Here is an 18,273-nt window from a genome sequence, read left to right on the forward strand (position 1 = left end):
TAGCTACATACAGGTTTATTTTTACAGGTCAGTTTTATTTTTTAATTTGTAATAATACATACTTAATTATTCTTATAGCCAAACAACTTTAGCTAAAATAAAAAGGTGTGCTTGCAGTAAATTTGAATTACACTTTGCATAGGAAGCAATTATTAATCATCTATCCAGTGCAGTAGATGATCACATTGAAAAGGAGTAATTTCAGTTATCCCATCAAATCTGCCCCCCTTTGAATTAGCTCTTAAAGAAAGAGTTTTCTCAATATGTTGTAACCAGTGTTCATCAGAAAAATACTCCTGTTGGCATTGACCTTTACACTTTCTTTAGTCTAAATTTATCTCAATAAAATGCATACAGTTTCCTTGAAATTTTTTATTGAGTCAATTTGAAATCTTTCGATATTGTTTTTAGAACTGAACCTTTACAGAGCTCAATCAACAAGTCATTACTAGCTTTTCTGGATTATGTAGGATTATCCTCTCAACTCTACACTGCTTTTGTGAGTGGAATGGTTTTATATGTACAACTACAGTCATTTAACAATCACAAAAAATACTTGCAGTGTATGTTATTTTATATACAAAATCTAAAAAATTACTCAATATTTTCAAAGCATTTCAAAGATACCCAGTAATAACTCATTCCATATTTCTTTGAACTGAAATCTCTTAACAAAGAGTGGAGATCCAGTTCATGTAGATGTCTTTAGGAATAATCAAAGAAGAATGAACTCCAAGAACTACTACCAGTTCAACAAGACTAACAAAACTATGAATGACCTAAACTTTCTTTCCTATCAACTCTTTTATCTCTAATACAACCTATAGTTACATAAATAATAATAAGCAAATAACTGAAGTCCCATCCAAAAGCTGAAAATATGCACCGCGCCTAAAGAAACATATTTGCATTAACTGCCACCAGATTACGCTTTATCTCCAAATGTATAGTTACTTTTGGTTTCAAGTTTCACAAGTTTTCCAAACATAATTACAAGTTGGTGTTTGATCTTAGGTACATCAAGCCATAAGCACATTTTGATCAAAGTTTAACGCTGCTGCAGTTTTCTTCTGTTTGATGAATTTTTCAAAAATCATAAAGGTAAGCAAAATGTTTGTCCAAAATAGATTTAAAAAAATCTTGTGTTAAAAATTATTGGTATTCCTAACTCTATTCCTGGCTCCTATCATATGAAAATGCAAACACTATATACAAGCAGCAAGAATGCCTACATCATTTCAAAAATACTTCACCCTACATTTTGCAGCTCTTTACAAAAACTTAGTAGTGTGGATAACAAGTAACTTGATTAAGGGTTATTTTTTGTGTACCCCAGGAGGAACACCTTTTGTAAATAAACCGATTTGAAGTCTTCAAGACTTTCTTTCAGATACATCAGCATGGATTCCTCTTTCTTTAAGATTTAACAAATTTCCCTCAAGCATTTTGTACTCTCTATTGATTCAATATAATTTTTATGATTACAGTATATTATTCTCCTTGGCCTAAAAGCCTAATATATAGTAGATTCAACTTTTTCACTAGCTTTAAAGCATTATGTCTATTCATAAGGGTATTCTTTTCTTATTATCTCCATATTTAAAGCAGTGCATAAAGAAAATCCCACATTAATGATACTTATGTAGATTATGTAAAAAATTCCCAATAATGACGTATTTCCATTCAAGTCATCAGCATTCACCAAACTTCATTACCATATTCTCCCTCTTAACTTGATGTTATTTTTTCACTAACTGATCATTATGAATTGGAAAATAGACTTAAAATTATGTGCGTTTGTCTGAATGGAGAAAGTTATTCCTATAGAATTAAAAAAAAAGATAAACATTTTTCCCTTTCATTAACTATCCTTTATTCATTTTTATATTATTTTGTACATTAAAAATTACTGAATACATTTTTCCTTAACAGTACTTTTCAAATTTCTATTTTCAATGTAACCCACTTCTATTATATCAAAACAGGTTGATATTCAAACAAGCCACAATTTATTTTCAAATCCTCTAAATTCAACCATCACCAGTTAATTACAGTGAAATACTATGACTTGAATGGAGTGTTTTCTCTTCACTATGTAATTTCAATCCCAAGTATACTTTTTTTACAAATGAGGGAGAGAATGATCAAATTTTCTAGAGTAAACTAGATTTGATCCTAAGCGAAAATAATATTTCGTCTAACTCAGTATGTAGAAATCTTTTGAAAAGGCCATCCTTACAAAACACTCTTCTCATTAATCCTGCAGTGCAGTGATCATAATTAGAATTACACAATACTGGCATGCCTTAATAGCAGCGTAAAAATTAACTCGGAGAGAAAGAGAATGATGCTCAATCACTAGCATTGATGGAGTTTGAATATAATTTTCCTTATAGAGACACAGCCCACTACTGGGCAGAGCTGCCAAAAGGGACTGATGGCAGTGCAAGTCAGAGGCCAATATCACTACACGAGATTTATCCGGGAATTCCCCCTATGAGGATCCCATACAATCACAAGCAATCATACACATATTCAATTGTGTGCATCCTCTTCCTCAGTTATGCTACAATATTTTGTTTTGATTAAAAATAGTCATTTCACCAAACATTTTTTTTCAAAATAACTGCTGGTGACATCCTCCGATAACATTTGATGAGTGCCACGTTGATGCCAATAGGTCAGTCAGCTGTGTGACAGGTAGTTAAGGTTCCACTGCAGATCATCAAAGGTTCAATGAGCATGGATCACAAGAAATGAAGTTGGTCACCGTGGGAGCATCAGAGGAGGAAGGCATGGCAGCTGCTGGGCCACTAGAGCAGCCAGGAAAACATTAGAGCTGTGTTGCGTACTGCTCAGTTGCCCTTGGGAGGGGGCACACTGGGCGGGAGAGGTGGGAGGTCAGAGACAGTGATGGAGAGGCGACGAATGTTGGGACGATCATATTCCTCCATGCTCATGCCCCGCGACAGTTTCCTGGTGGGATGGCCGTCTCCATCGAGGGAGCCCTTCGAGAAGGTCCTCTGGCGTTCCACTCCAGGCATGGTCACAGATGTAAGCATGCCCAGACCCTTGCAGTACAACAATATGCTCTGTGCCAATTTCTCAGGCTGTAAGAAGAATAAAGATGGATGATCATTCTTGGTCATTCTTTCCATGCTATTTCTTTGAATTAGAAGTGACATCAGGTATGTCATGCCTGCTGTGCCATCTATTTGACTAAAAAACTGAACAAATCACTCAAGTTTATTTAAAAACAATACAGACAGAAAAAGCTGCAGAAAGTACAATAAAGTTTTAGCATCTTGAATGAATCCATTGATTTCATTTATGTGATTAATGAGAGTTATTCATATTAACATAAAAATTTCATCAGCTTTAAATGGATCAATTTTATGCTGTACATGATTTAGATCCAAATATTCGAGCTGTCATCAGCATTATTCATTCTTCATCGTTTTCTCAACTTTGTAAGCAGGTATGAACAAGAAAAAGAGTACAAATATTTTTTATATTGATTCATTTCATTTCTCAAGACACCCGTAAAGAACTCAGGCAGTAATAAAATATGCTGCATGACCCAAAAACTATGCACTATGTTAGAATACTAATTAAAATTTATAATGTATTACATAATTCATAAATATCATCCATCGAACACAAAACCTGCACACCAGGTTTTCCCTAAAGTATGCGCATCATCTTACCAATTTCATATATAATTCTTTAAACTTCACTCAGTCAATTCAGATGTTCAACAATGATCCACAAAAGAACCAAAAGACCAATCATACTAGCAGGGTATTAGAGTGTGCTTTGAAATGAAGGTTTTCTGAAAACATTCAAGAAATTCATTTCCAACAAAGTTGAGTGAACATTAATGCATATCTGTTTCCTGATCTCCATCAGCCTTCTGCTTGCTTGCTCACATTATTTCAGAAAGTGCACACATCCATTTATTATTTAGTTCACACATCCATCATTGTTTGCTAAGCACCTAAAAAAGACCAGATGGAACTTTTTCTCATGTTTTTTTCCAAACACTTGGGCCCAAAACATGGACTTCATGGAATTTGCACATACCAAAGTGGCTATGATGACTGTTGTGCAATTAGGCTAGAGAGGACAAAACTTGAAAATGCTACAAATAATGGGTCAATAAGGCAGTGAGAAAACACTAAGCAGTTCAAATATTTTTCTTTGTTTTACTATTTAAATTATTGTGTAAAATTTCAGATATATCACCACAGAATGACCAACAACCAAATAAGTAATATTTATATGAACTGTACTAAAATAAAATCTACCTAAGGCCATTTAGATGTAAAAAAAGCTAATTTTTCTTAATTTTGAACTAAAAAAGGGAAAATTGTTTACTTTCAACATATATATATATATTTAATAAATGCATAATTTATTTAAATTATATGAACCTAAGCATGCTAATGATTTCAATCTTTCAAAGAATGATATCCAATTAATATTAGGTACCAATTGATGGCGCGATGGCAAAGCCAATGGAAAAAATGAAACAGACGTCAAAATAAAGTGTCCGTGATTAAAAAAGTCCTGGCGTAAAGTTAAAAGTGAGACAGTCAAAATATCTTTTCAAAATAAGAAATTAGCAATGTACTTCATGGAGGTAAAGATGGCATTGTGTAAGAGGGAAGTGACAACCTCAGTGAAGATAACTGCAAAAATTATTAAGCAGCGGTGATAACAAAATTCTGGGATTTTACAGTGAATAAATTTTAATACATGTGTAGCTGCTAACGTTTAAATGTATCTTTTCAATTTTCTTTGCATTAAGCATTAATATCAAAATACTATAATCCTTTCCAGTCTGATCCAAGTATTTTTTGTGAATTCTAACCTGAAAAATCAGGGTGCATCTTATGTGCCTATTGTGCATGCTTTGTATCTTATGGGCAAGGAAATACAGAACATATTAACCGTCATCAGTTCAACATTACACATAAGATTTTAACCCATTCAAGAAGGTAAAATAAATATTTTTAATTTGAAAAATTCTGCAATAATGTATGACTTACGGCTTCACGCATCACATCACCAACTCCATCAATTTTCAGTAAGGCAGCTTTTCCTTTGTCTAAAGTGAGATGAAGTTTCTCCACAGCCTGAGCATATGAGCCATTTGCACCGGTCACAAGAAGAATGTCTGTCTTGAAGTTCTTCAATGGCAGATCTTTACGGCTGTAGAAGGTAACATACATGTATTATTTCTATTTCAAGTGAGCAGGTGCATGATAGAAAATGCATCATAGTCCTTGGTGACTCAATAATGTGAATGTACATTCAAAAATCCTAAAACTTTTTTTTAAATTCAAGTAATTTAATTAGTGCATACATTGTGCATTTACAGTGAAGCATATTTCTCAGCAGTTGATGAGTTTTTCAACTTATTTCCATTCACCAATTCTTGCCATTTCAAATTCTGGGTCATACCAAACTGAATTAAGTCAGCCACTGATTTCATGTGGCCTGAAGACAACATTTTTTTCAGCAAACAAAAGTTATCAAAATATTCCATAACAATTCTTATTCAAGTGAAATTTCCTGAATTAATAATCTATTTACGTAATACAGTAAAAAATAGATTTCACTTACTTTAGAAAAGCATTGACGAAACTCTTGAGGTTTCGGCTGTTGATGGTTGAACGCAATTTTTTCTGGAATTCTTGAATGACTTTTTCCTTGTCTCCTGCTGGATCATTTTCCAGTTGCTATAAAAAATATAACCCCTCAATTAGCAATATTTTATCATATAAACAATTTAATTTTAGTTAAATTCACCAAAATAATCATTTCAAGTACTCATACAGAGTGAATTTGGTAGACAGGTAATCACTATTTAATTTTTTTAAATACAATTTTAAAGTCTTCGGAGCTACCAAAAGGAACTTCTGTTGTGCATTAGCAAAGATTCTTAGGCCAAATTTAATATTAAAAAGTTTTCCTATTGCAACCACAGCACTTGGTGACATCAGATAATTCAGAAAATTGTACTGCTGATCAATCTTAGTATTGAAAATTTTTTAATTAAATTCTTTACTCCATATGAATGTTAACTTTAACAAGTCCATCATCAGGTATGCACTTACATGTAACAGAGTGCAACCTCAGCAAATTCATAATTTGAACAATGATACAGTTTGCGAGAGCATATGTTCATTTTTAACACTCAAGTAAAAAAACAGGGATACTTAGAAAAGAGAGCTCCTACAGCCTAGAATATTTGACATTCCAGCCATAGCAGGGTTTACTGTCACCTTTTCAATCTCCTTTTTATGTATTTCAGTCTAGGAGAGAACCCTGAACACTTTCCATGATATAATTTTGTAAGAAAGCAGTTCATGGTGACTTAGCTCAGTCTTTCCACGACTTACTAGCAAACATGGCACAAGTAAAAGAGGTCAAAGAAACAGCAAACATTGCTTACTTAGAACCTCATCCATTTTTTGATACTCATGGGTATTCTCTCATGGCTTAAAATTCCAGAGGAGTTCCAACCACACAACTGGGATTCCATGCATTGATCATTTAAAAATTCTGGTCTTTCCTTCCCCCTCACATGCCTTACAAAGTTTTAATATTTAGTTTGAAACATTCTATGTAGCAAGGAATTTGTTGTACAACAATGAATAAACTACAGGTATTTTAAAGTCATCTTTATAGTATTGAATAACTAAATACAAATATCACCTTTTCATTATTTTTTCAAAGAAATTGATTGCCTAAATTCAAAGATGCTCCTAAAATAAATTGTTTTTAAAAATTAATAAGCGTAAATACCAGAAAACCTGCAATGCCATGAGTTTATATATAACAGGTAGGTACTACACCCGTAGAACCAAGTGATAAAGGGAGAATAATAGTGGTTCATATTTGAGCCCGGGAGCTCCTAGGAAGCAAGAATGTATGCACATAATTTTTGAATGAAGAGGAGGGTCACAATTTCCCTTAACTTCATTTTACTCTGTGGAAAGAGTACAGGGCCACTTACACATCCATCAGCACTGCTACTACAACCATTATACATTATTATTGTTCATTTCTTTTTGTGATGCATTATTTTACTTTAATCAGGATCTGAAAATATTAACCCATCATTCAAGTCGCAGGGAAAGTGGCCATTATCATTACTATCCAAAAATCATTTTGACTGTCACTCAATGATTTACATAATTGGTTATATATATATTTGCATCATCAACACAAGGTGAAACTATCTCTTTTCAGCTTGAAACCATTTTTTAGATCTATAGGTTTCTTCCACTGATAGACCTGCCACGGCTGGAATTAGAACCTGGGCCCTTGGGTTAGGAAGCTAGTACCATGACCACCATTCCAATCTGATGGCTTTATCTGGTTCCTAGTGTACTGGCTTCCCCCCTTGAGGCACCAGATTTGAATTCTGGTGGTATGATAATTTATCAGAGACATCCTGATCCCTTCAGGGTATCATGTGGAGAGCAGTTCAAGTACACAATCAACTTTACATGGATCTAATTATCTGTAACGTATTTAATAATCATAGCATTAACTAAATTTAAATTTCAAGATTTGATTTTGGTTCTCCTAGAAAAATTTATAATGAAATGAACTAAGATTAATTTCAACAAAACATCCTGCTGTAAACCAAATGATAAGCAAATTTTCACTAGAATATAGAATTCACTTCTTTAAATACTTATATCTATGGTCAATATCATATTCATTGGACTACAATGCTACTTCAAGGGCAGAAATAATGTTTTTTCATCTTTTTTAAAGTTATTTCTTATATTGACTGTAGATATATAATCAACTTAAGATATATAATCAATTACCACAATAAAATCAATCAAATTATACCAGCTCATGAGAATATGCTTTTTTTTCATGCACATTATTTCCTTTTTCTGAAAAACTTTCTTTTGTCTAAATATTGCTCCGATGAAGAACCTAGAGGGTCAAAAAAGTTATATGATTGTAAAAAATAGGCAAACTGACACCAAGAGAGATTTATCAAACATTATTCAAAAGGTATGTGTGTTAGTAAAAGCAAGTGGCAGGGCAACATGTTTAAAGCCAGAGGAAATAATTTATTCATACACAAAAAGAAGTTCTAGCCTACACAAAAGAGCCAACACATATTGGTTATAGTAGGTATCTAATTTGTATTTCATGTTATCTCCAAAATGTCAAAATGGATAGTAAATTTTCACTGTGCTGAATAAATTTGTTTAAAAAGTTATTGAAGAAAAATATCTTTTTGATCAATGAGAATTGCATTGCTTTTATTCATGATTCCTTAACATATAAAATTCAATTATAAAAATGAGCATTATGATATAATTTCATTAGAACACACGAAATTATAACCTTAAAATTTTAAATATAATGAACACTTAATCCAACACTCCCTAAATTAAAAATCTAAAAAACAAAATTTATTATTTTAGTCAGAAGATCCAAATGCATTTTATACTTTGATTATTAATATTAAAAGGTAATTCATTTAAAGTAATAATCATTCATAGGTACAGCTGACATTTTCACCCTGATTGGTGACTAACTGCACATTTTTGGTACTTTAAGCAATGGTTGCAATCAATTGTCCTGAGAAAAATATTCAGCAGAGTAAGCTCTTGATTTATACCATATGTACTGTTTAGTTTCATCATTTAACAGAATTTATGCAAGAAAATTCCTATGCACCTTTAACTAGGCCTGACTAACTTCAAGACTCATGATCCATGGTCCATATCATCAAAAATTTCATGTGTCTTTATAAGAATCATTTACCTGCTCTGCTTAGAGAGGTGTTTCAAACCTCTAAGCCATAATCTGCACTCCCTTCACAAATCTCAGTGTAGGGCACTACTTTCTCTTGCCTTTCTAAAGACACAGGATTTTTTTCTTTCAGAGTATGTATTTACTTTTTCTGTCCAAGGGATATGGAAGCAGGATAGTTCAAGTCATCATCAACTATGCCACGGGACAAGGCATCTCCACTCAAAATGAAATCACGTTGAATCTTAAGAATCACCTATATCCAGAATATGTCATTTAAAATTTTTGATTTGAGTGAACTAGAGAAAACTGAAACTGTCAATATTGAGTATGTTTATATGAATTTGGATTTCTAATGTTGTCTTAGAGAGTATGTGTACATAGCAGCCTCTAAAAATTGTCCATAGCAATGCCGAATGCCCATTACAATGTCCAAAATCTATATCATCTACAGAACCTAAACATATTATTAAGAGCAAAGATAACATTTTCAGGGTGATGAGACATTCTTGTAAGGTTGATTAATGTTAAATGAACAACCAGAAAGTACAAATGTACAGTTCAAGTGTATGACCTGTTTACATAGTAATATCATTGTTTGTATTTTCTATTTTTTGTGTTTGTTTCCTTCATATATTTTCTCCTGAAAAATTTTATGCCGGTAAGAAGTCCATGAGTGATATTTGGATAGTAATAATAAAAATTAACATTTACAAACAAATTCAATAAACATATAATAAGTTTTTCTAATATCTTGAATGATTAAAATCACTTCAATTCATTACTATTTAAATAAAATTCACAGTTCATCTTTGACCTATTACATTTTAAAATTTACGGAGATGATAATTATTATGATAGAATAATGTTTACTGAGCTTCATTAACATATTACAATTCTAAACCACAGGAAAACATGTGAAAAAGATATTAAAAAATATCAGTTGCCAGCAAAAGCAATAATTTTTCCACTGAGTGAAGTGGTTGCCTTTACCCCAATTCACCACATGTGCTGATTCTGATTTGGACAATATTATCACCTTAGAAGCAAGTAATTAAAGGCAACCAGAAATAGGAAAGGGAGCAGTAAAAAATTAATCATATATAGGCCCTTTGTATATGCCAGACAAAATGGTTCCACAATTTTCAGTAATCAGGTAAAGCAAGTGACAATGTGCACAGTGAAAAATTCATTTCTACTCATAGAAATCATGAAACTGGAGGTATAAAAGTAAACAGGAATAATAAAAAGTGGATAATATATACATATACAAGCCCATATTTTTAGTCACTTCTTCCACACCATGAAGTTCTTTAGAGAAGTTCCAAGGAACTTAATTAATATGGTCCCCAAACTTCAAGTAGAGTTAAAAAATTGAAATTTGTCGACGGTCACGACTGACTGGGAAATAGTAAAATGTGCACAGGTCTGTTTTAAGGGTTGTTCTTGCCTCTGATTGGTCAAATTTTAGTTACAGAAGGGAAGCTTTGAATTCATTGTAGAGATTTCCTTTACTCCTAAATTAAATTATTTGCACTGAAGCTATCAACTTGGGACTTAAACTAAAATGTAGATTATTTTTTTCACATAAGGACACTTTCATCATATCTACCGGCAAAAATTACCCATGCTCATTGCAATATTACAACATTAACTAATATTTATGGATGAAATAAGATTTATATTGTTCACATTTAGCCTTTGAAATGATATAGTACTTATTCTTATGTACATTGGAAATTGAAAATTTATAGATACAATTCTACTCTGTTGCAAATTTCATCCAGCAAAGGTCCATGTTATTGCAAGGTAAGTGGGCTTCTAATGAAAGATATGAGAGACATCCATATATACATGGGGCAAAACATCAAATAAACCTAAAAATCCTTGCAAAGGAGAAATTGGAGTCATGATAACACCTAGAGCATAGAGTATACTTTAATCAGCGGTGGTTATGCCCAGTGGTGTATGCTCAAGGAGGACAAGGGGTGTTGCTCCTCCTTCCTAATTCGTACATCAAGAACTGCTGACTTACAACATTAACTGGGGGGGGAGTCTTGCCTTGAACTATTCAAAGTGACTAGGATAAATACAATGTCTTCAACCTCACTGTATAACAAAGCCTTTGAATATCATGTTGCTCTCCAAAAGGTATTATAATATATGATTTTATGTGAGAAAAACAAACTGAAACGCAAGACAAACTGTCATACTGAATTAGGACCTTCACTGAGATATCTAACACAACCAATTAAAATAATTATTGTAACCAATGAAAGCAAAGACTCAATTTGACAGAAAATTAAATTCATCATAGTCTTCCCCAAACTTGAGCCTACAGAAGCTGGAATACTTCAATACTCATGACAAGATTTGATTGCAAATTTTGCGTATTAAAACTTCTGTGAAAATAATCACTTAACAGTGTAATGGTAACCTACCTATACGTGCCAATTATCAATCTGAAGCCAATTAGAAAATGTAATCTAATAAATAATGGACACCTAAACATTTTCTTGCACGTAAAACATGTTTAGCCTGTAACTGCACATGAATAAATGTGAATGAACTATCATTATGCTAAATTTCACTGAATTTGAGCAGCAATCCATTTTATCATTAATATATAATTCGTAATAATTGGTATTTACCATCAGTGGTAGTCTTCCAGCTTGGGATAGGCTTCTTATGAACCCCGACACTACTCACTAATGCACTCGTAAGCCCAAACTAACGTAACACAAAATATCCTTAAAAACTATAATATGATAACTCATTCTTTAGCTTAACATACTTGCTTCCTCCCTTAATTGCATCCAAATACCTATTCCCTTCCTCCCTCTGCCTTGCTTACTCAGCATTCTATTATCATCCAGTATTCAATTACTTCTCAGTATCTCCTGGATCCATTTGTACAGCCTTCTTTGAATTTCTCACATTTCATATAGTATGTATTTCATTTTAAAATATTGTAACAATATAATTTTTTAAGGTTAATAATATTATATTTAAACTATAGTTCCCTTCCTTAGGCTTTTGGAATATTATACAACCACTGATTGAAAAAGAGCTTGTAGTTTAATTATAGGTGCTTAAGGATCAGTAAGGAATTTTGAACCCTTTACAATTGATTTGTAAGAGTAATTTAGTGCTGACACTAGTTTGTTTTCTTCTCTCTCTTTCATCATCTACGATTTCCATCACAGCCTGTTTCTTCATTGTCTTAGGTGTCTAAGAGCATAGAATAAGCTTGAGACAATGTTTTATCATGGGTAATTCATTTGTGGTATAAATCAAGGCTTTGCTGCTTTCACAATCAATTGTTTTGTAAAATTTTATCATTATAGCAGTATCCCTCAATGTTAGGCATATATGTATATTAACAATAAAATGCACACATTCCTACAATTCATATGAATGTACTACATCTTTGCATGAGTAGATTAGATCAATATTTATTTATTTAAACATATGTGGTAGATTTACTTATGTCTAATACATTCAATGTACTTCTCCACTCCTGTTTGTTACTTACAACTACTCCAGAGGCGGTTGAGAAATAACATTTTACAACAAACTGAGCCATTTATTATTATGATTATTATGATTTTAATACTATTAAATTCAATTGATATTGAAGGATAGTACATACTTTTACAAAATGTAAACATGATTTTTTAAATGTTCCTTTGGTCACTTATTTTTAAATATCTTTGTGTTAAAATGTCCTAACATGTAAGAACCAAACAAGAGGCTATATTTTAAAAGAAACTTTACCATAGTGTTTTCAAATATAAATGATCATGAAATATTAAAAGGTAAATAACAATGAAATACTTTTATTGAGCACATTACCTCATCAACATCCTGGAGATCAGTTGATATGAGGAGATAGCCCAATGGAAGAGGGTCACAGACATTAAACAGATAAAGAAGCAAGCGAGTTATCTAGAGACATTAAGACTTGCCCACCAAGAGTAATGCAAAGTTTCATAAACACAACAGAATTACATCAAACATGAGTGAATTGTTGCCACGTGCAACACCCATAACAGCCCATTAATGTCAATTACTAATGCCATAGAATAATTCAAAAGTGATTTTGTAACAAATAACATTAGCAGTGAAACTAACATTGTGGCATCATTGTCAGTAGTTATATATGGGTTTCCATGACAGTTTCACATCGAATGCATAGCTTTTAGTACACAAAGTCATGCATTAATAAATATTGTACTCAAATCATCATTCAAATCCTTCCATCAAATGTGAGCATTTATAACAATAACAGTAATAATAATCATAACAACAAGATTTTGAAATATTTGCCATTCAAATAACCATATATTGGGGCATATAATTACCTATGCGATATGAAGTTATTTAAATTATTTTAAAATTTCAGGGCTGACAGTTGCATGCAAAATGAAAATATTGGAATTTAGGCAACTCATACAAGATTCTTTTTAAATAATATTAATTTTAAATGAGTTCACCTTTGGAATTCATAAACAATCATCAGCTGATTTATTATAAAAATCCTTAAAAATAGGCATTCAGAATATGAATTAAAATGGTACTCTTTGGCATTTGACATTATGCATATAACTTATTAAATCAGTAAAACATTCAACATGCACCCTGGGCCTGATACCAATTTGAAAGCCTCAATATATGGTATGTACTTAAATTTTTTCAAGAATTCACCATGCGATTGGGGCATACAATCAAGGACATTATAAAAAGAGAAAATCAGAGAAAAGAAACAAAGTTAATTGGTAGTACAAGAAAGAGAGACAGATATTAAGAAATTAAGCAAAATAAAAAGATTAGTGAAATCATTCTTAAGTTACTTAATAAAGCATGCAGACTTATAAAAAAAGATCACCCTAATAATGCAATCTAAATTCAAAACAGTTCACAGAAAGAGTACATTATAGAGTAATACATTAGTAAAATTTTATTCACTAGGATTTTCCACATTCAAAGGCTAGCAAATAACAACTCACATGGCCAAATTTATGAAACACTAGGTAGTGTTCAGCCGATGTGTTGACACCAGACCCCAGCTTCCAATTCATAAACTGAAAAAGAAAAGAAAAAAATATTTCAAAATAAAATATCTTGTATTTGGATGACATGGTATTCTGAACACAAATATTTTGGTGATATATTAGTATTTTCATAGAGAATGGCAATTCAAAAAATACTCCAAGGATTTAAATTTATATGAGAGAAAACTTCATATACATTTTGTTTGACAAGACATAAGTAGGAGAGAGGGAGACTTTTACCAGAATATAGTCTACACTTCTTAAATTGCATAATGATATTCAACTAAAATGAATGCTAAAAGATGGAACACAAAAATTTTAAAAGCACTGATCAGAATCCTAGGCTGTGAGTTTTTTAAAGTCAAACCATATTGCCAGAAGAGTAATCACATAAAGAAAAACATAAAGCTCATAAATATTAATGGAGAAAATAAGCAGAAGCCATGGAATGGCAATTAGGGATGAAGCGTGATATTGGATGTGAGTAGATAGGAGTGATGACAGTTGGATGTGATGGTGATGGTTGGAAATGGAATAGGGTAGATGATAAGGGAGTAGAAGGAAGCAAGTTAAAGGCGAATATAATTTCAATAGATATATAATAATTAGACCTAATATGATGGAACAAAATCAACAAAAATGGAAGCCAAAATGCATTGTAACATGAAATTCTTATTCATACCCAAGAAAATACCAAAAATGTTTAAATAAGAGAACATAGTATTTAAACCAATTGAAACAGTAATTGCAAGTGCTCTTTCACACAAATAAAACAAATTCTAGAACACAATAATAATTCTAATGGAATATTATGCATCAGGTTGAAAGGGATTCGACTGGGTACACTACTTAAGAGACAGTAGGATAAATAAAGAGACATGGATGGAGGGATGGCTAATCAGATCACAAACAGTGAAACTCCTCTACCATACTTCTGTGTGAGAGAAAGATAACTCAAGAAATTTATATCTATAGAGGGAATGGATAGTCTAAGGGATCTGAAGACAAGAGACCCTTATAATATTATGACTAAATGATACTTGCAAATATTTAGCAAGCAGTCAAGACATTAGGTTCAAGCATTGACATACTATTGGTACCATTTTGAAAATATATTTAAACATTCTTTTTAATCTGAAAATTCTTGATTGCCTACAAATTATAACCTATGCTAGAGCTCTATTGTCAACTCTCTGTCATAGCTGAAGCATGGAAAAATATCCAGTCTTTCTGCATAAGCTAATTTTAGAATTTGATAGCAAGAGAGTAGCTGGCATGCTTAGAGTAATTGCAAAATAAAGACCCTTCACAGCATTAAAAACTATGAAATACAGCAATTAACCTTGAATTTTTTAAATATATACTTTTGAAAAATGGCAGCAGAGGGTTTAATTCTTTAAAAATCAAAGGGATACATCATTTCAATGCATGTGACACCACTGAGCCCAAGTTAAACCCTTTTACTGTAAACAGAGAAAATTATTGATGAATCCAATTTTTGGAATATCTTGTTTCTGAATGGATAGGTAGAGAGCCAACATCCAATAGTATAATACTCTATGTAAACATTTTTCCCTGTCCATTGATTATCCATCATTATCTTCAGGTAGCCAAACCTACAACTCCATTTTCTTAGGGGATAGCTATAGTTAAATAAAGAAAGATTTTGGATTTTGGTTTATGTTGGTGGCCCTGCTTTAATCCCTACTTCCGCAAAGCAATTTCTGCATATTTATTTCATTGCTGTAACTTTCATATATCACTTTTGTTCCAGAGACTTATATTATTACTCCCATTTCTTATTTCTTCATTTTGAGTCTCTTAGTACAAAATTCACCTTCGAATCTGTTGCTATACTCCCTTTTCTTTTACTCTTCTCTCACATAACTGTTTGGTGACTCAACTCTCATCCATTTATGACTAAAAAAATGAACTACAATCCTTTCAAGGAGTAACTTTCACCATAATATAGGAAATGAGACTCACTTAGGCCCTTACTGTTCATTATAGAATGGATGAAGTAATTAAAACGGTACATCTTGGTAAGGGTTTAAAAATGGGAGATAAAGAAGTATAAACCCTCTGCTATACTGAAAATTCCATGAAGTACTTGAATATTACTTCCATTATTTTATAATCTACCACTTATTGGCTTCAGAGTATTTCCATTACTTTTACCGCAAAACTTCTCTTGTTTCCATATCTAACACATTAATAAATATTTAAGCTTCTCCTAATATTCGTAAATTACCTTGTACACAATTACGATCTGCAGTATTTATTACTGCACAAAAATACTTTTGCTACCCTGATAAGTATTTTTTATTCACACAAACGACTAACAACATATATTTCTCCAGCCTTGCATGCTTTTTAATTTCTTTATCTAAGCTACCCCTCTTCATTAAAATTTTGCGTAATTACATAAAACAATCCATATCCTCTATTATTTCACCATTTTCACTCTATATAGGCTTAGTGGGTTAAATTGAAGAAGGGCTCAATTTCCCCTAAATAAAGTCTTCTATCTATCTATTAAAAGTCATTACTCTGCTCTTGGATTTATGAGATGTATTAAAAAGTTAACAGGAATTTGAGTTATTCAGAAAGAGTTTTATTTATTCATCTATATCAATGTTATCCCCTTTGAAGTAGCCCCCATTAGATATTGTACACTTATACCAATGCTTTTTCCAATCCTCAAAATACTTCTGGAACTCAATCTTTGGTATAGCTCTTAATTCTCTCGGTGTTGCATTTATAATATCATCTCTGCCTGTAAAACGATGGCTCTTTATGGTTTTCTTTGTTTCTGGGAACAAAAATGAGTCAAATGGGGCCATTTTTAATGAATATAGAGGCTGGGACATCATCTCAGTGCTGTTTTTGACCAAAAATTAGCGACCAAGCAGTGAGCATTATGAGCAGGTATATTATCATGGTGCAAAAGCCATGAATTGTTTCATCACACACATGGGTGTTTTCTTTATAATGCTTCACACAAACAGTGTTGAACTCATAAGACTCTATTGATCATTTGAGCTTGTGACAAGAACTCATTGTGCACTATGCAATGCACTGCACAGTACGCGAAATTACAAAATTCCCATTACTTCTTGAATTCACCTTATATTTACTCTTATTTTTATCCTCTCTGTAACCACACATCAGACATACATAGTATAAGTCTTTAAACAATTCATGTAGAAGCATATAAAAGGTATCACTTAAACACACAATTACGGAAGTGATGAATTTGTAGATCTTTCAAAGCTCATATCATCCATAGTACAATGGTGAGGAAGCTGGATGATGTTGCAGTGCCAATGGTTATCATGCTAGAAAGCATGATAAAAAATTAAAATAATCTTGTCAAAATGCATCACTTTTACAGCTTTGGGAGGGATATGATAATCAATTATAAGAATAAGTAAGTTCAATATTTTTCCTGCACCTGAAATGAAATGCCTTTCACAGCAAAATGAGTAATAAATATATTATAGGAGCTACTAAAATGCCCATATTTTCTAAGATTTTTAATGGAATATTAAAATGTTTTCTAGTTAGAAATCCAGGAAATTTTCTTTTTCAAAATTTCCAATATTCCTGAGGTCAGTGAATGAATATAAAGATGCATTTCCTGAAAATTTCAAATGTGACTTTTCAATAAGTAGGCACCTACCTTAAATGATTCTTGTAATGAGTTAATGAGAGACATTTGACATAAATAAACCACATAAACATCTAAAGATAACAAATTTTTCTGATAACGTGCAATTATAATTCTTATATTTATATTTTTGTCATAATAAACAAGTGAATGATAACCAATTAGTTAACCTTGATACCTACTTAAAAGCATAAGGATAATTTATGCATTAAATGAATACATTTACCATTTCTGTTAACGTTAGACTGATCACTTAACATTTTTATTTACAATTATGTATTTTTTTACACACACAATTCTGTTATGGTGCAATCAAGACGATCATTGATGGAGATTTATCTGGCAAAGATACCTGCTCCAATTATCCCCTAAATGTGGGTGAATACCTTGTTTGTATAGTTTATGCATTTAAGCACAAGAGATGAGTCATAGCTTTACCTCATTTCTGCTTGTTTTTGGCAGCCACAATGTATGGCCATGAAATATCATTCTCGTTTCCTCATTAAAATTTTGAAGCTTTTAAAAAGAAATCTCAAGGTAGGCATAAAAGCATTTTAAGCCACTCATACACAAATAAAACATAACAATCATGCAACAGGATTTTTGCTGACAACTTCCATTCATAAGAGTACGTAAAACATAAATTCTTGTCACTGAAATTATAAAAATGAAGCAATCCTTTATTAAATAAATGCCTTTACACTTATCCACAATATATTATATTACATCATGTTATATTCTATTTTACAACAC

General features: G+C 32.0%; 1 protein-coding gene across 3 annotated transcripts in view; it reads right to left on the reverse strand.

The window, feature by feature from the left end:
• Positions 1-357: 357 nt before the first annotated feature.
• LOC139694334 (uncharacterized protein ZK1073.1) overlaps positions 358-18,273 on the reverse strand; it is a 382,170-nt gene continuing 364,254 nt past the window's right edge. For all 3 annotated transcript variants that reach the window (XM_071592833.1, XM_071592834.1, XM_071592835.1), the window contains exons 6-9: positions 13,806-13,880; positions 5,629-5,744; positions 5,052-5,214; positions 358-3,110 (exon numbers count right to left, since the gene is read on the reverse strand). In XM_071592833.1, coding sequence (XP_071448934.1) covers positions 2,856-3,110; positions 5,052-5,214; positions 5,629-5,744; positions 13,806-13,880 — 609 coding nt within the window. In that variant the 3' untranslated portion in view covers positions 358-2,855. The remainder of the gene's footprint in view (positions 3,111-5,051; positions 5,215-5,628; positions 5,745-13,805; positions 13,881-18,273) is intronic.

Source organism: Hetaerina americana, unplaced genomic scaffold, assembly GCF_022747635.1.
Source record: "Hetaerina americana unplaced genomic scaffold, ioHetAmer1.1.p SCAF_5, whole genome shotgun sequence".
In the NCBI taxonomy this organism is placed as follows: Eukaryota; Metazoa; Arthropoda; class Insecta; order Odonata; family Calopterygidae; genus Hetaerina; species Hetaerina americana.